Source organism: Ciconia boyciana, chromosome 1 (assembly GCF_034638445.1).
Source record: "Ciconia boyciana chromosome 1, ASM3463844v1, whole genome shotgun sequence".
In the NCBI taxonomy this organism is placed as follows: domain Eukaryota; kingdom Metazoa; phylum Chordata; class Aves; order Ciconiiformes; family Ciconiidae; genus Ciconia; species Ciconia boyciana.
In genome coordinates, this window is record NC_132934.1 from 197,677,914 (window position 1) to 197,705,348 (window position 27,435).

General features: G+C 36.8%; 1 protein-coding gene across 5 annotated transcripts in view; it reads right to left on the reverse strand.

Annotated features, from left to right (window-relative positions):
- Positions 1 to 1,082: 1,082 nt before the first annotated feature.
- The window catches only part of WASF3 (WASP family member 3), a 78,581-nt gene continuing 52,228 nt past the window's right edge, over positions 1,083 to 27,435 (reverse strand). For all 5 annotated transcript variants that reach the window (XM_072850449.1, XM_072850446.1, XM_072850448.1 and 2 more), the window contains 7 exons: positions 21,575 to 21,709; positions 18,053 to 18,206; positions 15,815 to 15,932; positions 7,504 to 7,670; positions 6,382 to 6,645; positions 4,408 to 4,778; positions 1,083 to 3,675 (listed from right to left, as the gene is read on the reverse strand). In XM_072850449.1, coding sequence (XP_072706550.1) covers positions 3,518 to 3,675; positions 4,408 to 4,778; positions 6,382 to 6,645; positions 7,504 to 7,670; positions 15,815 to 15,932; positions 18,053 to 18,206; positions 21,575 to 21,709 — 1,367 coding nt within the window. In that variant the 3' untranslated portion in view covers positions 1,083 to 3,517. The remainder of the gene's footprint in view (positions 3,676 to 4,407; positions 4,779 to 6,381; positions 6,646 to 7,503; positions 7,671 to 15,814; positions 15,933 to 18,052; positions 18,207 to 21,574; positions 21,710 to 27,435) is intronic.

Sequence of the window (27,435 nt, forward strand, 5' to 3'; positions counted from 1 at the left end):
CCCATCTCCATCTGCCTACCGCAAACGAGCTCAATTTTGAGCTTGTTCTGAACAGCATGCACCCCTCTCACAGTAAAGATTTTCTGCTTCATGCAGTTCATCTTAGTACAGAGAAATCTGAAATACCTAAAAATCCAACTGATGTCAGTTTAGTCGCATGGAAATATTTTTTAACATTCAAAAGACAACCATAAAAGCTGTAGAGGCAGTATGCCGAGTGATCATCAGTCCTAACTCCAACCCCAACTGATAAATGAGCAGTTACAAATCTTTATTAAGATAGCCTTTGAACTAAAATTGCAAGCTCATATCTTCAGTTTCTGCATAGAATTGGTGTCTTTGCTCTAAATTACCTGAATTAAGTTCAAATCAAAGATGGAAAATTTCAGTGAAATAAGAACCGAGCGCCAGAGGGACTGGAAGTTCCAGTATAACAGATTAATTCACTTTCCCAGGGAACAAACAAGTCTAAGATGCCTAAACAAGTCTGTTCAATTTACAATTAGGCTACTATATTACACAATTAGTTTATCATGTCATACGGGGAAGAACTACATAAACCAATTGCGTAATACAGTAGTCTAACTGTAAATTTAACAGATATGTTTGTAGTAGGCAGACACAGGTTTGCATTTTACAATATTGTGCTTGGTGTCTTTAACCTACAAAGTCTCTTTCGTATTAAAAGAAGTGGGAAAGAGGGCTTGCTAATACAACTCACACATTCTGCCCTGTTCTTTCTGGGATCAGAGCTGTTTAATGCATTTCACTGAAAAAAATGTAAAGCTACCTGTAGGGAAATAAATACCTGTTTACACCAGCCAAGAACTTCAACATGGAGCTTGAATCAAGGTGCAAAAGAACAAATAATCACGCATGTTAGAAGCAGCAGCAGCACCTTAAAGGAGTCTGGTTTTGTAGGGTCCAGCCTCCATCCCAGTAAAATCATGGCTCCTGGGATCACAGATAGCATTAGGAAGCCTTACATTTTCATTTCTGTTATTTACTGATAGGGGATAAAGATTAATAGCAAAATCTTACTAATCTAAGAAAAGAAAGACAGGCTCAAAAGTGAGATTTTATTCATATCTGTTACTTATTCACAACCCAAAGTATGATAAAACTGATAAAAACAGCCTAGAATAATGTTAGTTTACATCACTAAATTCAATTCACATTTCATTAATAAAATACCAAAAGGAAAAACAACAACATTGCAGGTTCAGAAAAACAGGTTGGCTACTATGACTGAAAAATCTATACTATCTTAACTGGTCACAACTGATTGCTTGTTTAATGTTTATTATTTAAAATTAGCATAAATTATAAAGTTTCAGACACACCCAACTTCTGTGCTCATAAAATATGTATCTCCTGTCATAGCAAATTTCAGTAGATTGGAAAGAATTTTCTGCCGAGATATTTCATTTCAGCATGTATTATAAGAACACCGAGAGTACTCTCTCCCCACCTATACAGGGATGTGACACTGCAGTCCCAGTTGCACTTTTAGCCTACCCATCCAAAGAATATTTTGCAAGCCACTGTGCAAGCGCACTGTGATGATCAGAACAAACCATGTCTCATAGATTGATGAAAACCACAATCAGGCTATGGCCTAAATTCTGTCCTCTGTGGTGGACACACAGACCTCAGACTGCAGCACACAAAATAAAGCAGACTTCAGCTCTGTATTTTAAGGCAGAGACAAAACCAGCTCCAGCTGAAACGGAGAGGAGTACCTTCAGCTGCCATCAATTAACAAGAGCTGTAGTTGCTCACCATTACACAGAGATTGGTCGTACTTTATCTGATAAATTTTAACACCAACGTCGAGGAAGCATGTTACCACCCTACCATAAAGACAGCCACCACAGACTGGAAAATCATACGCAGATTAAACAGCAATGAAGTAGCCAATAGTTTGCATGCAAACATTGTGTTAGACTGTTACATTCTCAGGACTAAAACTGTTAATTGTGTAAACGCAAGTTAGATAATTCTCTTCCATTTCTCTTTTTATTTTACACACTTTTTTAAGAACAGACAGGGCCTCACAGAACAAAGGAGCTTTACCAAATGTTAGACCTGGAATTACACAGACTTGAGTTACAAAGATTAAAACTGTAATCTGGTAAGGAAAGAACTCTTCCCCCACTATGAATACATTTTTAAAAACCTCATTAGACAAAGCAGCAGCCTGACTCTCAGTCCAGAAGAGAGAAAAACCAAACAGAAAACCATTTCAATACTGTACTGCAAAAAAAAAAAAGTAAATTATTTTTAAAGAAAACAGAGACAGCATGGCAGCAACTGTTCCTAGGGAAGGAGAAAATGTGTGTATATATATGGCATAGTACCTGAACAGCCATTAAAACTGTTTTAACTGCCAATGTTTTATCAATGGGATGTACTGGGAAAGAAATACATTCAAAGTAGTAGTTTTGAGTAAACATGCTACAGGAAACAGAAAACTATCTGTCATGACTATACATGTACAAATCAACAACAACAAAACTTATTTACAAACATTTATACCTACAGGCATAAAGACCAAGTTATACTTGTGAAATGTATCCGACTGCTAGATCTGGACTGACAAAAGTTCCAATCTTTAGTAATAACAGAGTAACATTTCTATGCTGCAATAACCATATGGCTTCAATCAGGTCTACCCTGAAGTCTTTGCATCTAGTTGATCTGTATCATAAAACTGAAAAGCTCTACAGGTCTTTTAACTTTCATTTGTAACATGGACAAGCATCCACTACCTACCCGAGACCCCCCCCAGCACTCTACCCAACAAGCAGCCAGTAACCTAGAGCTGGTACTGTTACAAACTTATCCAGTCTTCTCACAAAATGTTAATTTTGGATCATGTGGATTCATTCTTCAAAACATACATTTCATCATCTGCTACATTTTTAAGATAAAAGAAAGATTATATAAAATCAATTCTGTATGCAAAAAAACCTAAGCCCATAAGTGATTAAAAATAGACTAAGGTGGGCATAATTAGTAACTAATAAAAAAAGCTAAGAGTCATATTTATGGAACTCAGCACTTCACTCAGTCATATACTTAACTGCCCTCAAAGACTTAACAACCAGACCAATTCACAAGTACCTAAGTTGCTTATGTAATTAAAAGAATAAGATGTAAAGTCAAAAATATATTTTATCCCTTCAAGATCAGGAAAGTAAAATAAAATGCTGGTTCTGTAACAGTGCAACAACTGCAGCATATTTTGCACGCAGCACATGATTTGCTACATTTAGTGGCACTTAAGTATTATGTGGTAAATACTGAAAGTAAGACAAGTTTCTGATCTGCATAAGCATAATCACATCATTATTACCAGAGTTGCTAAGCTACAGCATTCTGAATAATACCAATTCAATTTCAGCACTTCGATCTCTAGCCTTAATACATGTCAACGTCCTGCTTTACATCTTGCTAAGAAAGCAATTGCTGAAGCGAAGTATTTCACGATCTTGCCACTGGGCTTGGACCAGGTTCAATCTGACCAATCGTTCTCATCAAACTCTGAATCATCATCAGAATCACTGTATTCCACGGCAATGCGTCTTGAAAGGATGGTTGCCACATCATTTCCAACAGGTTCTCGCTTTGCTTCTTGCTCACGTTGCTCCTGCACCTTTTTCAGCTGAATTCCTGTAGAGACAATTACTCTCAGACAAAGTTTTCTGCACAAGAGATTTTAAATTTCGTCTTGTTAGTGGTGAGTTTTTTGTATTCCAATAATATACTCAGGAAGAAGAAAAAAAAAGAAAGAAAACACTGAGTTAGAGAGCCTCCCTGAGCAAGGAAGGGAGAAAGACAAAAAAGGCAGATTGGAATCCATTCTCAGAGACTGAATACTTCTACACCTCTAAAACTGCCAACAATATATTAAAACTAAATATTCACGACTGTACGTGTCCTTTTGATCTGAAGAAGAAAGTTTTCATAATTGTACTTGGAAATACCATTAGACCTACAGCTCCATAACTGTAAGCAAAGTCAGGAACAGCCATTAGTCACTGGTTAAAAATCAGTGGGCTGAAGCCTGGTGTTGGATAACTCAGTTCTTCTGAACAGAACCAAACATCCATGTACATCTACTGCAACTTTACGTAATGAACGCAAGTACTGTTTTAATTTGATTATGTCCACACAAACACTAGAACATATTTAACAAAGCTGTACATCTTGGAATATTAGGCTTCAGAAAAAGATCCAAAGTCAGATTTGACAGATGTTAGAATAGGTGCATGGCACCTGTGGTTAACTAGTCTCTGAGTGACATTCTGCCCAGGTGGGAAGAGAAGCCATGAACTCAGATCACTGGAAAATATAGTGCTTTAATTGAAAAAAAGAAATAGCTAAAACTCAGTGTCCACTTACCCATTCGAATGGCAGCAAGAAGATCGCTCCGTGCATCACTTATTGGCGGCTGTGCCGGTTCATGACGTTTTGCCTCCGCAGCTGGAGGAACATGCATTGGGGAGGAAGAGAGGGATGAACCTGTAGCAGGAGGGCCTGGAGGGGGAGGAGGTGGGCCGGGAGGAGGAGGAGCAGTGACAACAAGCCCGCTAGAAGGAGGAGGATGAGTAGCTGCATATGTAGAGCCAGTCACCAGTCCAGAATGGGAAGGTGGCACAGGAAGCTGAAGGGGACTAACAAATGCAGTTTGTGCTGAAGGAATCATAGGGGGAGGAGGAGGAGGGGGAGGACCTGTAGGATTGTAATAATCCACCATCTGAGCCGGAAGCATCCTATATAAAACAGAACAAAAACATTTAATGCATTGAAAGTTAGGACTTACAGAATCATTACCCCTTAAACTGCTCTCATCCAACCTCAGCTAAAACAAAAATCAAAAGGAATTTAAACTGGTGAGTTAAATATGCAAGTGATTATAAACATATGAATTGTCAAATATTGATAATACATTGAGATTTAAGGCAGATGACGAAATTAAAGGCAGTGTCCTTTCAGCACTCCACAAAGTGGGATTTTTATCTTAATACTCCTGCCTAGTTAAGTATAAAGCTGTATTTGTTACTAAACTTCTACTCTGTGAGAATATTAAGTACAATGCCTATGATGAAGAAGGGACCGAGAAAACTGTAGTCTACACGTATCACTTCCATAGAAGACCAAGTGTTAGAACAAATATTAAGAGATAATAAAAGACATAGGGATGGGGGACAAGTATGAATGGAAAGATTTACCCAAAGGTATATCATGCATCTCATGTGCTTCTTTAGTCAAGTTTATCAATTTAATAATATTTAATTGATACATTTGATTGATACTTTAAAGAGTAGGAACAGGGAAGAGCTAATTTCTTTGTTAAAATGTCATTAAAAGAATTCTTAAGCAGAAAAAATGGGAATTAATATAAGAGTTATGAAGTAGGTAAAGAAGTAGATATAGGAGACAGGAGTTGAAGGAAAGTTACTGATGACATTCAGTGATACATGTCAATGTATGACAACTGTGATACACTGACAATGGTCATGTGCCTGGGGACTAAGCATAAGTATTTCTGTTATAAACTGGAAGTAACAGAGAAAATGCAGGTTGGAGCAGTCAGTCATAGCATAACTGAGTCATCTACAGCATGATAGTCATGAATCAGGCAAATGCTATCCCAGGATGCATCAAGTGAGGCTGAAAAACCTTGGCTTGCTTAGTTTAAAACGATACAGGCAAGAATGATTACAACTTTCCTGCAGTGAGCTATTTAAGCAAAAGAACAGGCACAGACTGGTTAGAAAACAGATGTTTTCTTGCTATCAAAGAGCCAGTACTCTGGAGCAAGCCTTCCTTCAGAATGCATTCAGGCAAAATATCTACAAGGCAGCCTTACAAATTCCTATCTTGAATTACAGAGTCTGTGGCAGTAAGGAACCTGATTCTGTGACTGAGGAGATCCCTTCCAATTCTGTCATAAGCTCCTTTAAAAAGTCATTTCAGGGATGCAACAGACTGCCACGTTAATCACATTCAGCAATACTTTTTCTGCACATTTCCTGAAGTTCAAAATATTATTCAAATTATGCTGTAACTATTTTTCAATTTAAAGGAAAATTATCCCCTTTTTCATATTATATTAGGAACCCTTAATATTTTACAAGCATATTGATTTCACCACATTCAATACACAGTTCATTATTTCCGCTTTCACTATTTCTTCACCTAAATCCAGTTCATACATAGAAATTATACCAATTTTTTTCTGTCTTCCCCAGGGAGATAACTAATGTATTTGGGGTCTTTTTGTGTGTATGCATTATATGTTGTGATGGTTATGAAAAACATGCATCCCTCTAGTTTTGTCAAGAATCCACTGGAATAAATCAGGAGTTTTACCCATATTCTGCTGGTACCACAGGTACTGAGCTATGTTGGCCATCTGAAGGCTGGGGTGGAGGTGGAGGTGGTTGCTGAGGTCTGTTTAAAGTAGCATGTCGTACAGTGGTGGAAGGTGGTCTGTATTCATGCTCATGGCTTTGGGATGCTGCCATGTACTGTGGACCATCTCCTGTTCCATATGAAGGCATTGCTATCTGCTGATGGAGGGAATGATTCGGAGTAGCAGGATAAGAATAATCTGTAACATCAGATGCATGGGACCTAAAATTAAAGTAAATGGATGCAGAAGAAGAGATTGAGTGTAACAGGGTATTATCTAAATAGCTCACAAGAAAAGCTAAAAAGAATGCAATCAGAATTATTTTTCTTGCAAGAGGACTCCCTGATTATCAAGCACCGTTCCCTTGTAAGTCCACAGAAAGCACAAGAACAAATGCAACAAAGAAATCATGGTTCAGCTTAACATGACTTGAAAATAAATTAGTGTGACAAGTCAACATAAAAGGACTGAAATTGAATGTTTTCAATATTTCAGCATACTAGCTGCATGCAGAATGTCCTCCTATAATGCAGACTAAAAAAGGCAAAAAAAGTTCAGAGCTTTCTCCAGATTTGAGAGTTCTCTAGTAGCCATAAGGAAGCGTATTGTTTCTGTCAATGATTTTGACAGTCCATTGTTTGAAATGATAATACTTATCAGGCCTGCCTTAAGTCAACAATAGCAGCAGAAAAAGGAAAGCAATACTGCAAGCACTCACAATTATGCAGAAGAATATATTTTACCAAAGCAGATAAAAAGCGTTTTCTAACTTTTGAAATTGGTTTTATTTTGCTTGCACAATTAATTTTGCTGGAAAGGCTTAGAGAAACTGGGAAATGTAAATATTAGTGGAGCAGAGAGTTCATAAAGATACAAAGTCTAGGATGCTCTGTCAAATAAGCCCAAGAGAGGGAGCAAAAGGATCTCTTCATCCCATTACTGTAAATAGTTGTTTTAGTAATGAACAATCGTGCAGCCTGGATTTTAGTGAACACAGTAAACTGACGCACTTATCTGTAAGACTGGAAGCAAGGTAAGCAACAAAAAGCCAGGGCTTTGAGTAAAACAAAATGACAAACCCTTTGGGCATTTTGTCCTCTTTCATGCTTCCTGCCTGTTCCATTTTCTTTGCGTCACTCATGAACTCAATGCCCATTTTCCTTCTCTCCCACTCTTCTTTTCTTGTTCTTACTTTTCTCACATTAATTTGCTGGTTTCTGTTTGGATTCAGCTTGTGTTTCTCTCTCTAAAGTACAATAAGTATAACAAATACATTGTAAATTGCCACAGTCTGAACACTTCGATGTCAATGTTTAATGCATAAGTCTTACAATCAGCAAACAAGAAGAAACATGAACTTTTTTTCACTTTAGCATTAGAGAAGAATTACAAATACACTTCTTTGGGACCTTATTTATAAAACACTGCTCATGCAGTAGCTGTCAGCATAAAAATGTCTCTGAAACCAGTACTTATTTCTATATGTATGGGGGTTTTTATAGCTTAGTTCCTACAGCTAAGACTACCCCAAGATAAAAAATAGAAAGCCTTCTCTCCACCTCACTACCACTCACAAAATTAACCCTTCATGCAAGTAAAACACAGATTTCAGGATTCGATCACTGATATTCGATTCACTGAAATTTAAAGTTCTCCATACATTGTAAAACTTGAAAGGCTTATATAAGTACAAGATATCTGTCATACCACAACTTCTATATCCAACATAATGATGCATCATACAATTTCTGCTTTAAAAAAATCCTACAGATTGCAAATATTATGGATATCTGCAAATAGTCAGATACACGTTGACATTGCTGGGAGATAAAAACAAATCACTTGAATACGATTATTTAAACTCGGGAATCCTGGAAGCAAGGTGTTAAGGCTAGAAAAAAAAGACTCAAAATGTGTGAAACGCAGAACTCATGACAAAAAAAATCCACATCTTGCACTTGACAGCTGAACATCAATGTCATTTTACCAGATCAGCCTATAGAAAGCATAGTCTTAATGAAACATTACAGACTGACAAACAGGAGACAGCGTTTTGCATTAGAAACCGTAAAAAAAAAAAAATTGGCAATTAAAGGATTTTAGACAGAGAGAGGGGGTCTGAATATATTACTGAAACAGCAGTAACAATTTTCTTTAGATTTTTTGTTTCAATTGCATGATGATTACTCTTCACAAAGACCAAAACATTACATATACAAAGTTCTGAGCAGATTTTTTATATAGGGTTTTTTTTATTATCTCCACTGGACAGCAGACTAAAGGTATCAAGTCCACACTTCTGCAGTGGAGGCTGCTTCCTCAACCTAGCCATTCAAAAATTTAAACACTGAATTGTCACACACTTTTTCCAGTAGATTCTATTTATTCCTAACATTACTGCTAGCAATTAACCATGACAGACAGAGGAAATAAAGTGGGAAAATCCTCTAGTGAGACCAGCTTAGTAAAAAAAACAAAAAAAAAAAATCAGGCTTCCATGCACACCAGGAGCAGGTAACTCCCACTGAGCTGAAAGGGAATCTTAGTCAACGGAGATGAATTCTGCTGTGTGACTCTAAGCACAGATTTCTGCTATTTCAAGTAATAATGTTACATCTGATTTTGTAGCTTGCTTTTTAGACAAATAACATCGATAAAGCTGAACTGTTCCCCCATTAAAGCATTCTGTTAGAGGCAGAAGTATGCCTGAGTTGTCACAGAAAAATATTTATTAAGCTATCAGCAGCATAACATACAACAAACTAGACACGAAGGAAGAGGTACTGACATTATCTAGTAGAGACAGATTTAAATGCTTTTGCAGCTACAACTACTCAAGATCAAATACAAAGCAAACACTTATTTCACTACAGTGCATAACATTATGATGACAAGATGCTAATCTGATGCTGAGGAAGAAAAAAATCATTAATTACAGAATTTGTTATACTATTTGTGCTTTAAAATAATTTTGAAAATAACTTTAAAACAAGCATTGTATGTTTCGTCCATTCTAGCTATTCCCAGCCTCTAAAAATACCTAATTCTACTCAGTATTTCTGAACATACAACTGTGGTATAACAAACAGCTTTGCTGTAAACAGACCTAGTATCTGGGGACAGTGATCCCTCGGAAGATGCTCCATGGTACACACTTTGAGACAACCTGTTGTCAGGTCTAAGCTCTTTGTCATATGCCATCATATTCCACTCCTGGCGTCTGTTCCTGGCTTTTCTAACCTTTTTCACCTCACGGGTGGTGCCATCTATACGCTTTTGCTCCTAATGTTCAAACAAAAGAAATAAAGCATGCAAAGAGAGAAAAAAAGGAAAGGAAAAAAGCTGGTTAAAATGCAGTTAGAGCGTATGAAAATAAGACCAGATTTACAGATGAAGCCACGTCTTCATAAAACTTCTCTGCACTGAAAATGAGAGTATGTCCTTAAGCTATGAACCTCCTTAGTAGTAAGACTGCTGCTTTGCCCTTTTTCTGTAGGATGTACATGCTAGTGTGATATCCTACTATTTTTCCCAATACAGACAAAAGTGTGACTGATTTTAAAAGCCAGAAAGTTTAACTTTTGACATCGTATGTCATTTATTTAGACTGTCCTGAAGCATTTGTAATTTCCTTCTCCTGCAAATCAATGAGAATATGTTAAATATGCTCAGGGTTATTTTGGTTATTCATTAGGGTCATGATCACCTGAGGTCTTGGGGAAGTATGGAAAAATTTATAAACACTTTCCTATTTCACAGTCTATGTGAAATGATTTTGTTTGTTTGTTTTAACTTCCTCTCCCTTCTTAGATCTGATTAACTACCAAAATTCCTCCTAGTTTTTCCTCATCATTGTTTCCCATTATCTTATATAAAAATGAATGACACTAATCCTCTCTGCAATGTGTCAGTAATATTCAGGCCAGTGATATATTACAGCCTGGTAGCTTCATGACAAATAGGTCTGTTTTGGTTTTTAAATCTTTCTATATAGTTTCAGGCCCAATCGATGTCAGTGGCTATCTATCACTAAAATCTCCTAAAAGTGGGACTCAATGCTTTCACACCTCTGAAACATCCTCACCTACTTCTGACTACTCAGTAGGAATATAAAAAACTAATTGGTGCTTCAGTAGGAAAATAAGCAAGTTTGCACAATCCAACCTGAGAATCTTGTTTATGTGCTACTCTTTCTCAACATTTATGAGGGCATTAGATTTTTTTTTTTCCCCATCAGCTCTAGAGCCCACATCTTACAATACTAATTCATAAATAGGTTAAACATGTTTTATCTATTAAGAAGTTGGTATTAGGCTTTTGGCTGCTAGAAAAATAGTTTCTCAGGAAATAATTATATTGATATTCTGAGAATGCAGTCATACTCAACTGTATTTAGAGAAGAGTTTGGTAAAATGCTGATATGCAAGCATTTTATTGTGGAATCTCTACCTTCAAAGTAAGGGATAATAGTTGGAAAGCCAGTCTCACCAAAAAGAAAAAGCAAAAAAGGTACATCACAGATGAACATAGGTATTTTACTCCAACTGTCAAACAGCACTGAGTAAATAATTCTGAAATCATGTATTTCGCATTATACAACAACAAATCTATCAAATGGCTTGCTTGCCCTTGTTTTGGATCTCTTACTTGTTCATGCATGTCCATATGAGGGACCTGCTGATCTGCATCTGCTAACATAAAAAGACTTTTCTCTGTCATTCTTAAAGTTCAACATCCAAATGTTCTGACAACACTTGCTCATTCCTGGCCCCTGAAGTGAGTAGATTTTTGATCTGATTCATGTTAAGTAAAGATCATCACCTTGGTTCTTAATTACTTCCTATAAAAATCTTTTTCCTCCCCAAACTTTATAGAATCACACCCCTTTTTATCCAGATTATGCAAGGCTTTACTTTCTCCTGTAATACCACCTCTTCACATCAAAATTTCCCAGTACAGGAATTGGAGCAGAAGGGAGACAGATTCAGTCATGCTTTATTTTAAATATATAAACTTTTGCTAATCATCATTGTTGAATATATGCTTGTTAAAGGCTTTATGTCTTTTTCATTTGATTGCTGCAAAAATTTGATTTGGTTTAATTTGTGACTTTTATCCTGATTCATTTATTAAGATTTTGTTACTAAATCATGCTAGAGTTGAGAGGAAGGTACAAGTAAGCCTTTTGGTTAACTGAAAATACGCTTTAGCTTTTTCTTCTCACAGAATAGTAACTCCATCCTCTAGGGTCACCACTACATATTTCTTGCAAGTTTCTAGATAAAGTAAATATCTGCCTTTTGACCAATGTATGATGCTCCTCAGAAGATAATAATTTTGTTACAATTCCTGCACAATCAGGAGTGCTTACATGACTGCTTACATATAATCACCTATTTAAAAGTTTGGTTTTAAAGAGATCACTATGTTTTTTATGAAAAAGGTAAATACATAAAAGGTAAAAAAAGGCAAATAAATACACAACATAAAATAAGCACAAAGCTTAGTTTGCTTTCATTGGATCAGACTTCAGTTGGATAGGTTGTTCCAGACCAGCATCTCTAAGTGTGCTAATGAATAAATATGCTGGAACTCTTTTTACTCAAACAATACTAAACCCTACTGGTATTGATTTTTTTTATTCAATATTATCTAAATACATCTGTAAAACATTTAATTTCTTCCAAAGCAGTGGAGCAGGCTAATTACCAGCAGTTGACAAAACTGTATATACCTCTAACTACATACACCTCTAATAGAGTAGTTTTAAGTTATTCCAGTAATACTCTCATTACCTTGACAAACAATGGTGACAGCTCCAGTTTTAGTACCTAGAGCAATGACAACAGAGTTCTAGGGGGGCTGAAGCCTTTCAAAATAACTACAGTTAGAAATATTTCTTAGGAAAGTTAAGCAATATTAAGAAGAGTTACTTCCTTTAACCGAATGTCATAGAAGCTGTGGCAGACAAGTGGATGCTATAGGTTAAGCCAGAAAAAAGGTATATCATTCAACTGTTGGCAGGAAGCGATTTCAGCAAACACAACAAACACAGAGCCCTCAAACAGGGTTAAGTTAATTTTAGGTTTGATATCTGCATCAAGAGTTAGCAAATGATATTTCAAGCGTCTTAATAAAGAATTAGAGCTAGTAACAGAAAGTAGCTTCAGCAAGTATTTGCAATACTTCCAAAAAACTGGGAGCGTGAGCCTAGAGTATTTTCCTGACTTCACAAGTTTACAAGATCCAACCAATCACAAGTCATCAAGAATGATTTTCCAAATACAAGCCCTCCAAATTTAAAGATTTCTACTTATTTAAATAACTAATCATTCCTCAGAAAAAAGGGGGAACAATAAAAAGCAAAGCAGAACAACTTTCCTTTGGTTAACCAACAGTTAACAGCTGGTCTACTACAGTCATTCAATTCAGAATATTACTGATATATGCAAAAGTCAAGACTAGCTTCATTGAAGTCTTAGACATTGATCTACTGAGAGTTTGACAGTAAAAAAAACAGACTACACCACAGATTTTAAACTTAAAGAATTAAAATTAGTTTTCTTCAGAGAAAAAGTTCACCTGAAAGAGCCAAATCAGAGAAAGCCTGTGTTAGATCTTTTTCAGTTAAACTGAATACAGAAACAATAAATAAGTATGATATTTGAAGGCAGGAAAATGAAACTCCTCACAAACCTTCTGCTGCAACAGTTCAAGCATTTAAGGCAAATGACGAAAAAAAATATTGGAAAACTGATTCTCTGGTGCAAGAGATACTCTCAGGCTTCAATGGCCACCTGAAAAATTGAAGCTAAAAACCAGCTATGTTTTTGGTCAGTTGAGTAGGACTGCGTTTGGATGTCTAGTTTATAATTTTTTAAACAATACACATCTATTTCACCTGCACAGTTTCTCAACAACTTTCGTATTTTATGCTTCTGTAAAGTACAAACTGCGTAAGGAATTCTCACTTAGTAGATTCAAAATACAACTTCAGCCACAAAATTGTTAATAGATGCTCTGGATTCATTCCTGGTCACCGCTACCATAAGGACAAGAACAAAAGAAAATGCCAGTCTGTTAAGCAACCTGTAGAACAAACGGTGCCTGTGAGACATCTCACCCCAATCCTCCAGCTCTCTAAAGGTGCCAGATGATAAAAAACTCATTTGCACACCAGCATCTGGAAAGCTAAAAACCAGCTTTCTTCCTGTCACAAAGTGACTCGTATCCATGCAAACTCAAATCGGCACTTGCTTTCTTCTTGGTTGGTCTTGTTATATATTTAATCAAATCAAATAGCACTTGAGGTAGAATTTATCAAGGGGTGTTTCTGTGGTTTATGGCTATAATCCTATATAATTGGAATTGAGCATATTTTACACCTGGTTTGTAGACTGTAGTAAGACAGTTAAAATCTACAAAAAATATATCATGGATGGAAATAAGTGAGATGTGTTGCCTAATATATAGTCTAAAAGCAAGTTTATATATAAGTGGTTTTGTAAAAATCTCTCTAAAGCTATAAAAAAAGTTTTCAAGTGATATTCTGTTACTTTTTTTTAAAAAAGCTCTTGTATTTTTTCCTTTTTAATATTAAATCAGAATGAAATATTTAACAGTTGATAGTTTCTTTTTATCCCTCTCTCTCGTGAAAATATCTAAATTTGAAGGGAAAAAGGTGGGAGGAAAAAAACCCAAAGGGTGCAGTTATCCCTATATATTTTTCATAAAGAAATACTGAATGAAATTTAAAAAAAATAACTGAACTAGAGAATGAAAGCTGCTTTAATTATTTCCAGTCTTTTAATCAGCTCTGTGACTTATCATACTGAGAATATAGTGGGATTATAACTTTGCATATACATTTCTATACAATTATACAAATAACCAAGGTAATATTTTCCAATACTTTGCTTTAGACAGTAACTTCTACTGAAAATGTTTATTCAGCTTTTTCAACTCTATTTAATATTACAATACTGAGATACCTGTCAAAACAGAAAACATTTTTGACTCATACTCACAAGAGGAAGACCTGATTTTATTTCTTCCAAAACTTTTAAAATCATGAATTCACAGAATATTCTAGTTAAACCAAGTCTTCATGCTTTGCTTAAGTGTTGTAGTCAGAAAGTTTTGTCTAGCAACAGGAACAAGGAATTAATAGAATTTTATAAAAACAGGATAGTAAAGCTTACCAATCATGCCCTACAATTTGATTTCTAAGCAGCTACCATATATATTAGCATATATACACACGTATTATATCATGATGTATATACACAAATATACATTAGCATGTATATTCACGTATTAGACATTATGAATATACACGTGTATAATACATGTATGTATATGCTGATATACTATGATACCTGCTTATATATACACATGTATAGGTATGCTATATATATGATATATATGCGTACATACACACATGTATGTGTACTGAAAACTAAGTAGCTTCCTTTATTTCCTCTGAGCAGTCTGTGCATCTTGTTTGGATTCCTTTTATTTTAAATCCCTTATCTCTCACTGAACCTATCTAAAAGGGCACCTTCTGCCAGATAAGATAGGCAGTCATTGCTTCAAACTTTTTCTTCACTTTTTTTTTTTAGAATTATCTGCAAAAATCTTAAAGCCCTCAGATTTGATAAAAAAACTGACAGCAAAGAAGCTGCAGAAGTAGCAACTAGTTTCTTCATTCAAAACTAAAATCTGTTAAGAAAATCTTGATTGCATCAGAATACACATCTTGGATCAAACTGCTGAAGATATTCAAGAAGGACTGAAGATACTTTTCTATGAAAAAAATTTGTTTTAAACTTAAGAGGAAACAAAGAATATTACTCCTAAAATTAATCTTTTCTTGTTGTTGAACCACAGAATGATTTTGCTGCGTATTATCATCCTACTAACTTGTAACGTGTAGAAAAGTGAAAAGTTACTATCAAGGAATTAAAAAACCAACAAAATATTTATTTCTGGATAAGTTCATGTTTTGCTACAGGAGTTGATGTTACTGGATAACAAAAGTATGAAAATAAAGGAAACCATAATTCAAACTCCTTTCCCCGCCCCAAATCACAGTGTCTTTCTCTGAACCACAACAGGGCCATTTTTTCTGCGTACTAATAAGCAGATACTGGCAAAGGATTAAAGAAAGTATCTTGGAAAATAACTATAGTACTCCTAAAATTCAATTTGACAACTTCTTAAAATAGACGGTATGAGCTATAAAAACTGAACCAACTGAATCTACAGCCACGTATAAGAGGAATAGTCTTTCCATGCACATAAACTAAGTATGACCTAGCAATTTTTATGCCTGGACAACTACACACAAAATTGTAATACATACATTTGCTATTATATTTCTGCTTTTACCTTTTGTCTCCTCTTTTCTTTTCGCTTATCTTCAGTATCTTGTAACATTTTTTCTTTCCAAAGATCAAAAAAATAGGAAGGATCAGTATAGAACTTCAATCCATCTTTCTTATCATCCCTGGAAATACAGCAGAAGAGCTAAGAAAATATGAATTAGTATTTTTTAAACCAAAACCCACCTTCAACGATCATCCAAGCTTCATCTTTTTTGCATTACAGGATGACAGCATGCCAAGTGCATTAAATGCCACTCTTGGTAGTTACAGCTCACAATTGGCTTGATTCATGCCAAGAATTTCAGAGGAAAAGGGGTGGAATCCAGAGTCTTTTGGGAGGCACGCTCCCAGGCTATGCTTCATCAGAGCTCAGCAGCAGCAGACTAGGCTCCTGCATCAGCCGGCTCACTGGAGGGAAATTCACTGGTGCTGCATGAAGATCAGTGCCAAGACAGGATGTGTAGGGGACAGAGGAGTGTAGGAATGGAACTCAACTGCCTAAAAAGAACGAGTATTTTGCTCAATCCAGACAGGTCTTAAGATCTGAATTTAGGTACAAGGTAGGTCTGAGTACCTTTGCCCTTATGACAGGAAGCACAAGACAGTCGCTACTCTCAGTGGGACTCTTCTAACTAGGGGAAAGGCTAGGAAAGGGGTGGCAACTGAAAGGCTGAATCCTACCAGAGTATTCTAGGAGGATTTGAGACAGAGCTGATCTGCGCTTGCAAGCTCCAATTGGCAGCAGGAGCCAGGGTCACCCAGACTAAGAAGCCACAAAAAAAGGTATGCTATCAAATCCTAATTTGACCTCACGACCTGGAAATAGGGAATCTTCTAATATCCTAAACTCCTGGAAAGGAATGGGGTGTAGGGGGTATCAACATGGCAGGGTAGCTGGCATGGTTCAAACAGCATATGATGGTGAATCCCAGTCTAGCTTGCTAAACTGGTGTCCTTCAGAGTCCCTTAGGCTGGTGAATAGACCCAGGCTGTGGGTCCTAATTTCTTCCTGGGTAAATTTTGATGGCAGCTGGATACCAATATCTACCAGCAAGATCAAGAGCGATGGGAGATCCAGCACACAGAAACACTACAACAGCTGGAGCAGGGTACAGAGAGCAGATCTTGCATGCTGTCTGGTCACACAGCCGTAAAACTCTTACTTCTTGTGTGCCAGATCTCCTCACTACAAACATCTAACCTCCTGAAGGGGGTACTGGGGCCATTCCTCCACCCCTCCAGCTTTGGTCAGACTACAAGTTGAAGTTCGTTTAAGGTTTGTCCGAGGCAAATACAAATAATTTCAATTCAGCAGGTGTAAGAGACTTACCAAGAAATATAATTTAAGTAAATTTCACTAAAGTATCCCTAATAAAACAGGAATAAAAATAAAGGCCACTGACACTGTCATCCGGATACATATTAGGGCATAGCTATGCAGAACAGCTGATCAATAACAACTCTTGCTAACCAGATGCCTATAAACAATCGGACACCACCATTGTCTGTAGCAGTGGCAAAACATGTGTCCTTCAGCTATAAATCTAACAATTTTACCTTCCGAGTAAAAGCTCTTAAAAATAAAATACACTGCAAATGCTCTGCTATGTCATTCCTAGAAAAATTTCAAATAATTTACTGCTGATTGAGTGCCTGCTTTACACAGATACCTCACAATCTAGTACCTCTCAAAAGTTGAAGGACGCAGTAAAAACACATTGTCCACAACCCTTCAGACAGACAAATTATACTCATTTCATGAACAACAATAAACTTAAAAGAAACAGGAAAATAAAACAGGAAATGAAGTCCTGCTTGTTGCTCTTTTATTCACCAGTAAGTAACCAGAAAAAGGTAAAGATTGTGTGTGCACATGTGTATATGTTGGGGGGAAGAAGGAAGACAAAAGCAACAAATCCATCTTTCTGGATAAATGAACCAGAGAAAGCAGTTTAGTAAGTTATTAATTTTCCTTCCACTTTTTATGTAATCAGTGGCCCTTGCTCTCTGATCCATGTGCTGCCATGTAACACTTATGCTAAAATATGATGATTTTTGTCAGGTACAACTTACAATTGTAAGTGTGGCAACAGCAATTTTTATTTCCATGAACAGGGAAGTCCCCAAAAAAACAAATCTCAATAACCAATACAGCTTTTCCCTTCTGCTGTAATTATTCTCTGCACACAACTAGGAGATAAAGGGCAAAGCACAAGAATGTAAACAATGAATATTTCCATACCTATAAGGTGAAAGAATATTCAGAGGTGGTGGTTTGTCACTCTGATTATAAATATCAGCCACGGGGTTAGGAATGCTGTTCTTTGAAACTACCTGCTGATCTTGAATTGTTGAGCTCTTGAATGCTTTTTTCATGTTGATATCCTGTAATGATACTGTTAGAAACAAAAATACATTTGTCACAGGTCTGAAATTAACATAAGTGGATAAAAAAAGTCCATTTTACACTAGCTATTTAAAATGTTTTCAGCAAAATATAGAAAGAAAACAAAGATTTTTCTTTAGTGGATAATCATGATATTTAAGCACAAAGGCATGTAAGAATTACCATAATAAATCAGATTTAAGTCCCACTTGGTTCAGAACCTCACTTAAAATAATAGGACCATGGACTGTGTCTTGGAAGATGAGGCAAGAATCCGGTCACATGCAGATGTCCAATGATCTCCCCTTTTTATGAGGTTTAAAACCTGGACTTCTAATAGCAGAAAGACTGGCTTCAAGCCTGAAACACAAGGTCTGGTATTCCTCTGACACAGCATGTTTTATAATTACATGTGGTATCCATACACATTCAAGCCCATTCTAAGTTTAATTAAATTATGGCCTCCACAACCTCCCGTCAGAGAGAGAGTTCCACATCTTTTACCATCTTTCAACTCCAAAATCTTTCCATATAATTGAATATCCCTTGATCTTAAGTTTTCCTCATCTCTCTACAGAGAGAAATACTTATCTTCTTTATACAGTCCAGTAACATACGTACATTTTATCTTTTCATGTACACAATTCTGGGGGAAACAATGCTAGCTTTTTCATTCTTTCTTTTCAAATGAAATATTTAAGTTGCTTTTAATTGTTCCTGTCACTTTTAGCAAGACTTTCTGTCATTCTTAATATAAATTTTCCTGAGATGGAGTGACCATTGCTAAAAACATCCAGGTAATGCCAATCACAATTTAAAAGGGGCAGTAATTATCTCCACATTATCTTCCATTCTTAGGCAACCTGAAATAGAGGGTTTTTTGACTGCAGTTGAACAGAATGCTGAAGTCTTTACTGGCTTGTCTACCATGACACTAACCATTTATTGAATTGATCCCACTGTTTTAAAACAGTGTAAGCTGCAGTAGTGCAAACAAAATGCACTGGCTTGTTTTCTTTTTATTGCCATTTCATCTAATTTCTTGCCCATTCATCTAATTTATCGAGTCTTGAGAACAAACTGTGAGAATTTCACATGGTAACTGAACAGTATTGGACAAAAATTTAATATATTGATGACCTCCAAAACCAGAAAGGCATGAAGTTTGATATAGACCCTGTAAGGCACACTGTTATCCTTTGTCATGATGGAAAACAAATCCCACTCAGACTTCTCTGCCCAACTATTTTTGTTATCTGTGCTGAGGTCTTGCCTCTCACTCCAAGACCACTTAGATTCTTCCATAGCTTTTAAAATAGCAAAAAATTGGAAATAGAATATTTCATTCCAAATTGTTGTTCCCCCATCCACATCATGTGAAGTATCAAAACATAATTTTTGAGAAACTACTTTCTATTTAAACCTGCCTGTAAGTAAACTAGTAAGGTATTTCAGGCAGTTTTTTCAGATGTATATATCTGAATTGTTACATTCTTGTTTGAAGGAAGACATGCAAAAGAGCACAAATCCCATTTTTCTGGGGCTTTTTAGTGTAAGTTACTTATATGCTTTTGAAAATTTAACTTCAATTATTTGAAACTGTTTTTTCAACTGTAGTATTAGTTATACAGATATAAAATATTTTTATATATACACTATATATTAGTTATACCTAAGAATGTAAGAAATGACTGATGCAATTAAATCCAAAGGGTTTTTTTAAATCAGCCTAGCAATTGACATTTTACTTAAATGCGTAAGCTACCCAGAAATATATTTAGTGTTAGTGACAGTACAATGAATTATCATAAAGTCTTCAACTTCTACAGCAAAATAGCTAATAAAATTTCCTACTGATAGTAAAGTGACAGCAGTTTGTATATATAGCTTATTAATGTGAAAGACAATTAGCAATGCAAGAGTAATAACTGCTGTCAATTTAAAATAAACACTGATTAAATTCTCAGTCCGTACACTAGTTTCCCCTTCCAATAGGCTGCTTTTAATTACTCTCCAAACTCTGGAAACTAGCCAGGAGGTATTGCATAATATAAATGAGACATTAAAAAAAGAAACAAAAGCAAAAACCACCCCCGATGAGGACTCCATTTCCAAAAATGTTGGACTTGAAAGTCATGAAGACTGGCATCATCCACCTCAGCATGGAGCAAGTACAGTGTATGAATATCATCTAGTTTGCTCATATTACCACCACAACATACCTCAAAAACTAAGCTGAATAGTGACCACATAATAGCTTACTTTATGTTCCCATATAGCTCCTGACCTCTAAGACAGCAAAAGAAAGGTGCTAGTATCAACTGTGATACTCTATCAGTTAATATGTTCCAAAACCAGAAAAAAACCCAGACATGTAATAATTCAAACAGTAACAAGCTAAAAATGGAAGGCTAAATATTACACTATTAAATATCAACAGTAACATTTAATATTGGCATTAATAGTGGTATTAAATATAATATATAAACCATACAAATATAGATATTAATATAAAATATAAACCATTAAAAGTACTATTAAATATATCACAAGTAGCATTAACTACTACCGAGTAAATATTTCACTATTTTCCTGATGTAACAAGTGTTTACATTTTACTAAATGTCAGGAATTATCTAAACAGGAAGTACATGCAGTGGCTGGCTCAGACATGTACCTGCACATGTAAGCAAACATGCACATTACAGCTTTTCGAGCTAGACAGAAACATGTTTTACTTCCCCAAATAAGTGCTTTCAAACAATGTAACGATGCTACTTAAATCCTTTGGTTTTACTGTCTATTTATGAAGTGAATGACCAAACATGTAAGTAAGTGTGAGGATGTAACAGCACTTTAAAGGAAATACTGTTTCTAGTGACTAGAACCCCCTAGAGAATTTCACCTAGTTGATGCAAACATGCAGGGCCTCATTTAGGCGAAGAGTATCTTAGATGACTGCAGAACAGAGGCTACTAATATAGTTTGTGACCACCCTACCCTGAAATAAGTAACAGATCTAGTGTCTCAAACTTTTTCCAATATTCTGACTTATTTCCAGTAAGATCTAGATTTATTCACTTCTGATTTATTACACTCACAAACTAAAAGTTTTCCCTGTGAAAAAGGCAGCTTAATGGCTCCATTACTACAGGAGCTTCTGGAAGTAACACTAAGTCAAAAATGAAGACAGTTATACGACTCGAGAATATTTTTTCTCGCTCTGCTAACACGATTTTTCCCAGCTTGCCATACTGAGAAAACAAGATGAAATATCAGTTCAGGATTACTTTGAAAAAGACAGAGGTTGTCGTGTAATTAAATACTGTGGTCTTGTCAACATCACTTCTGGCTCAATGCTTTCATGCAATTACCTACCCTCTTCTACTGTTGAATCCAGCTGGGTAACTTTGACAGCAAGGCGATCAATTCTGTCTTGAAGGGAATTTGCTCTGATGTAGAAGCTGTTGGCCTCATTAAACAATTCACCAAATATGTCTTCAGCATGTTTGCCTGTGTAAGAAAACAGACAGGGAAATCCCTTTGCTAAAGTCTTACAAAACACAAGACAAATGGCTTCAATATCATGAAGTTATAATAAAACACAGTAGCTGTAGGATTGTAAGAGCGCAGTCTGTCATTCAGCAAAATTCTGGGCAACAGATTTGTACAAAAATCTCAAAGTATACCTTAAAAGCTGCCTGAAGTCTGTTCTCCTGGACATTGCTTGTTAGTCTTCTACTTAAAAAACAGGGAGACTTTCATATTTTAATCCTTATGTAGCTGAACTACTGCCAACTGACACACAAATGATCATTAAAACCTGACTCTGATGAAAATAAAGGACCAAAGTTACTGCTGCCCATAAAAGCTTCTGAAATAAATTTTGAAATCTAAAATCTTGCAATACATAGTCATTAAGATTTAATTATAAGCATGAGCACAAGCCGACATCAAAATGAAGGCAAAGTGAAACAGATGAAACCAGGATCCTCATGCAAAGCAGCCCACTTACCGCTACAAATGCTCACTGTATACACGTTGCTGTGTCACTGGAGTCACTGGAGAGACTAAGACGGCACTGGTCACATTTACCCATGGCCAGTCTGGACTTGATATAGCACAAGAGGAGCCTACAACCTTTTCAACCTTCCTTTCAGCTGCCATATTTTCTCAATCACTATGAGGAGTGGATAGTCCAGATCAGATCTGCAGCCTCAGGCCCTACCCTGAAAGTGCTATAGTGGACAGGAGTGCCACATGATAAACCCAACTCCCTCTTGGTCCACAGATCCTTGCGCATGCCCATTCTGTTCCTAGACCTCCCTCCTCCCAAAGTACTAGGCATCCTCATCCATAGTTTGACTCTCCTTCTGCCCCAGTCCAAACCTCTCAACCGCTCCAGATGAGAATCCCCAATTTAACACTTCTCCTGCCCGAGAACTTCCCCTACAAATTTCAGATTCCACCCAAATTCATTGTTCCCACTCCCTCAGCTAACAGTACCGCACAGACACAAGCATGTGTCAGTCCCTCCTACCCAGATACCGCTGCTTCATTTAAGATCTCCTCCTCCACAATTATCTGCAGCCAATACCCCTCAAGACATCCACACTCCATCAGTTCTCCATGCAAAAAGCAAAATCCTGCCTCTTGCATTTAACCATGCTTTTTAAACAAAAATAAATTTAAAAACCCTACTTCCTAATTAAACTAATCTTGCTATGACCTGTATCAAGATGAGTCTGAAGAGCAGAATTGGAGAGGAGGATGGCGAAAGTGAAGCTTTGTCTAATAGTTGGAACAATATGGAATATGTATTAACCACCTAAATGACAGTGACTTCCAAAACAACAGCAATTGTTGACACTTTAAGTTGGGTCCTATAACCAACCTTTATATTTTACAAAGAAAAGTACAGACGTAATGAAAATTTCAGTCAAGATCCCATCCTGTGAAAATCTGGAGACCATAATTCAAAGTAAAAAATAGCCACACTTAGGAAGTCAACAGGATCTGCCCCCTTCTTGGACCATTTGCCTGGGGGGGCGGGGGGAACAACACTAAAACAATATCCAAAAGCACTGTTTGTGAATTACAAAAGAAAAAAAAAAATTTGATTGCCTTGCCTTGAGCAGAGGACTTTACCAGTAATAGATTTCTTCACGAAATGTAAGATCAGCCAATAACCCAAAATGTTTGATATTTTGGCGTATCCAAGCTCTGTTTTGTAGATATGTGGAACGTGGACAGGCAAGGCGTGCTGCCTACGTGCTCCTAATCTCCTCCCCCTCCAAAACAGAAGTCACACAACCACAGAATAGTTGAGGCTGAAAATCAGCTAGTCCAACTCCCTGCTCAAAGCATGGTCAGACAGAGCAGGTTGCCCAGGACAGTGTCCAGTTGGGTTTTGAGTATTTCCAAGGATGGAGTCTCCACAACTTCTCTGGGCAACCCATGCCAGTGTTCAACCACCTTCACGCTAAAAGTGTTCTCTAAGTGCTTCCCAGAAGCTAGTTGAGATTCAATTACAATCCCCATTTGATTTAGTTGCTGCAAATGAAGAGGTTATTCCAAGCTATAGAACAAATGAGCTTTTCAACTCTTCAGCTAAATAAAGCAGGTATTACATTCTTTAGCCACCAGTATTCAGAGTGCAAAACATCAATAAAATTTAATGGATGTTAGTTTATATTAATGTATTGAGATCAGCTTGCTGAGGGAGGACTGCCACATTCTAGGATTAAACACATCACCCTAGAGAAGTGAAGCAGACAGGTGCTTGTCAGTTATCTTTCAGGAGGCAAAATAAGTCAAAGTTGATTTGTGGGAACGTACTTCTTTTAGTATTGATTTTTTTTTTTTTTAAACACTTGCTACTCTAAAACAAGTGAAAGGTTGTCAATCTCCTGTCAGTAAAAACAGTGACATGGTAAAGCAATATCGGAACACACTATTCTGATTAACGTGATGCAGTAAGTTTTAGAAATAAAGTAATATTCCTCTACTGTTTTCCATGTTACCATCTTTTTAACTAGATTTTTAACAAGCAGAAAAAACTATCTGAAGTTACAAGCATGTATCTTTCAACTTAAGAGCTAATTTTGATACTGTAAGTCATTTAAAACCATGAGGTGCTTCCCAACATATGGGCAACCTAAATATTAATTTAAAAAAAAAAAAAAGGAATTGTGCAGTCTTTCCTTCTAAGGCTCCCTCCAACCACAGAAGTAGCTGAGGGGAAATTTAGTCATGATGCTGCCTCACCAAATCCCCACTTCTCAATAGGTTTTAATGTCAATTAACAGAAGTGCCTCTTTCTAGCACTTCCACAGGTCATCTTCATAGAGCCGTATATTTGATTGCCCACAAAATAAATTTCCAAGCATTGTGAGACATTTCTGGAGATCAGTATTTCACAAATAATTGAAATACCACCTCTACCCAAGTTCTACAGTAATTACATGAAACATGATCTTGCCACATCAGTTTATAACCTCTCTAGCAGAGACCAGACATCACCTGAATTAATTACAATTGATTTTCACATACTGCATAAAAAGGTGTGCATTAACACATTGAATACATTGCCCCAAAGGTATCTTTTGTCAGCAGTCAAAATGCTCAGTGCTGTAACAGAAGAGGAATTCAACAATGGTGCTGGCTTGTCTGAAGACTGGAAACCCAGCAGTGTTTCTTTCTTTAGCTAGTTTCCTTTCACATATTTGAGTCTAAAAAGTACAGCTCTCTTTTGCATTCCTTGTTCCACAGCACAAGTACATGGAAGAGCACACTCAAGTTAATAGAAAGATTTACAGTGTGTTAAAAGGGTTACAATTTTTCACACCATGAACATGTATTATCAAAGCGAAAAGGTAGAGCAATGTCATCATCTGGCATTCAGGTGTCAGTTCTACAAAACACTGGAAGAAAGATGACACTAGGGCTGCCCCAAAGGAAGCCAGTGCTGCACTAAGGCTCTCCTCAGGGTCCTAGGTAAGGACTGAAACGTCCTGCAGAACTAGCTGGTGTTTTGTAAATTTGAATCCACCCAGCACATGACCATTTAATCACAACATGGAGCAGTGATTCCACCCACCCATTTGTAAACTGGATTAATTAGCATCAGAATCATGCTTCATGGTCCCTGCTCCTCCCTTTTTTTTTTTAAATAAGCAAAAGTGGTAGGTTGTTACTGACCAGGTCTTATTCTTATCTGCCTCCTCATAGCATTTCCAGCGTGATACCTAATGCCAAAAAAGCTAACATCCCAACTCAACCTGATTTAGCAGTGGTAAAGAGCAGAGTCACACAAAGCTGGATGCAGCGTGCTCAGGCCTGCATGCAAACTAGTGATACTCTGAGCCAGTAGCCAATGTACCCAAGAAAATACTGGGAGCCAAGTTGGACATTGCTCTCTGCATGAAAGCAGAAGTTTTCCAAGTCGCCACAGGTCACACTTCTTCCATTTTATGTTGTACAGCAAAAAACATTTGGTATCGCTTGCATATGGGTCAAAGAAAGTAGCTCTATACCTGTGTACAGATGGTTTATACCCATGTAGAAATAAGATTTCAGCCTGACAGGTAGTATCTGAACGAATGGAGAAGTCAGAGATACAAAAATACAAAATATTTAAAGACTCAGAAAGAAAAGAAGTTAAGTGGCAATGCAACTTGAAACACAATGAGTATGTTAATGAACAGACTGACATCTAATTAAGAAAAGCTCAATAAAGGAGTACATACACAGTTTTTAATATTTAGTCTTCAACGACCATCAGCTGTTATTTATTATTTCTTCCCCATATAGACACATACGCAAAACTCAGGAACAAACCATGGTACAGATCCTGTTGCAGAGAGCAGCTTTTTTCACTGGCTAGAATCCTGCAGCCATCAGACCAAACTCCACTGCCAAAAGTAAGGGAGTATTTTGTGGAAGCTTTCTTCAGAGTCTTTGCTCCATGACTGTGTTTACTAGGTAAAGCATCATGGTACTTACAGGTACAGGCTGCAAATGCTCCCAGTCATCCCCCCGGTAGATTCTTTCCTCCCAAGTGGAGCTGAATCCTCTAGTCAAGCTTTTGCCTTGTATAAAAGTGCATAGTTTCATACAGAACGCTGCCCACTGCCTGTGCTCCAAGCCAGCTGGCTGCAAACAAACCCAAATCTGAAGACATAGTAGAAAAAAGCTCCGCTAAGAGCACATTCCCTTTGGATAGGAGCTTGTTCATGTCTCCTGAAAAGAGCAGAGGCAGAAGCCAGACAAATTTGTACGCAACAGCACAGATCTGCCAGTTTTTAAAATCCACACTGAACTCACAGTGCAACATTGAAAAACACTGTGACTGCAAGACAGACCTGTACTTGCTCTCTCTATGCTTCAAGCTGTGGGAACACCAACAAGCTCTGATGCTGTCAGCAGGACATACTGCATTAGCTCCAGCACAGCATTTTTCTATGATCATTTCCTTGCTCCCAGTTGGCTTGAAACACAGGCAAAACAAACACTGTCTGCAGAAAAAAACCTCTGCAAACATGACAGATTTTAGACTGTGGACAAGCCTAGTGGTAGACTTCACTCATTAAATACCACGTATTCATCTCTTAAAAAAAGGACTCATCATTTATTTGCATACATCTTTAACTTGACACTAATAAAGTACTTCAGGGTTGTCTACAGAGACTTCTGATGACCCGAGAAATCCGCTAAGGGAAAATTGCGGGATATGGATTGTGTTAAGTAGCCAGTTTCTCGGCAACAGTCATAAGAGGATCTGAATACGCAATGTAACAGGCAGATTAGCCCCAAGACCAAATCTGGAGAAATGAAAGCTAGACATTCCTAGCAAGTCAGACAAGCGAAAAATATATTATCCACACTTTGGCAATCATTGTACAATACTAAAACGAGGTCTTATCATGTATCCTTGAATGTAATTAGGAGACATTTGCCATTCTTCTCAATCTTCTGAAACTTAAGGATGTCAATACTGAGCAACTGCCTGATAAAATGGTAAATAAGACTCAATGACAATACAAAAATTAATTATAATAACATTAGACACTAAATCAGCAGCTACTGCTCAAGAAAGATCAGAGAATCACTTGGGAACTTCTCCAAGAATATCAACTCAATGTTTAGCAGCAATTGAAATTTTATAAATTCTTAGGGAACTAATGATAAAACAGAAAAAGTCTGTTTTGATTATGATCTAAAGTCCTCAACACTCCACC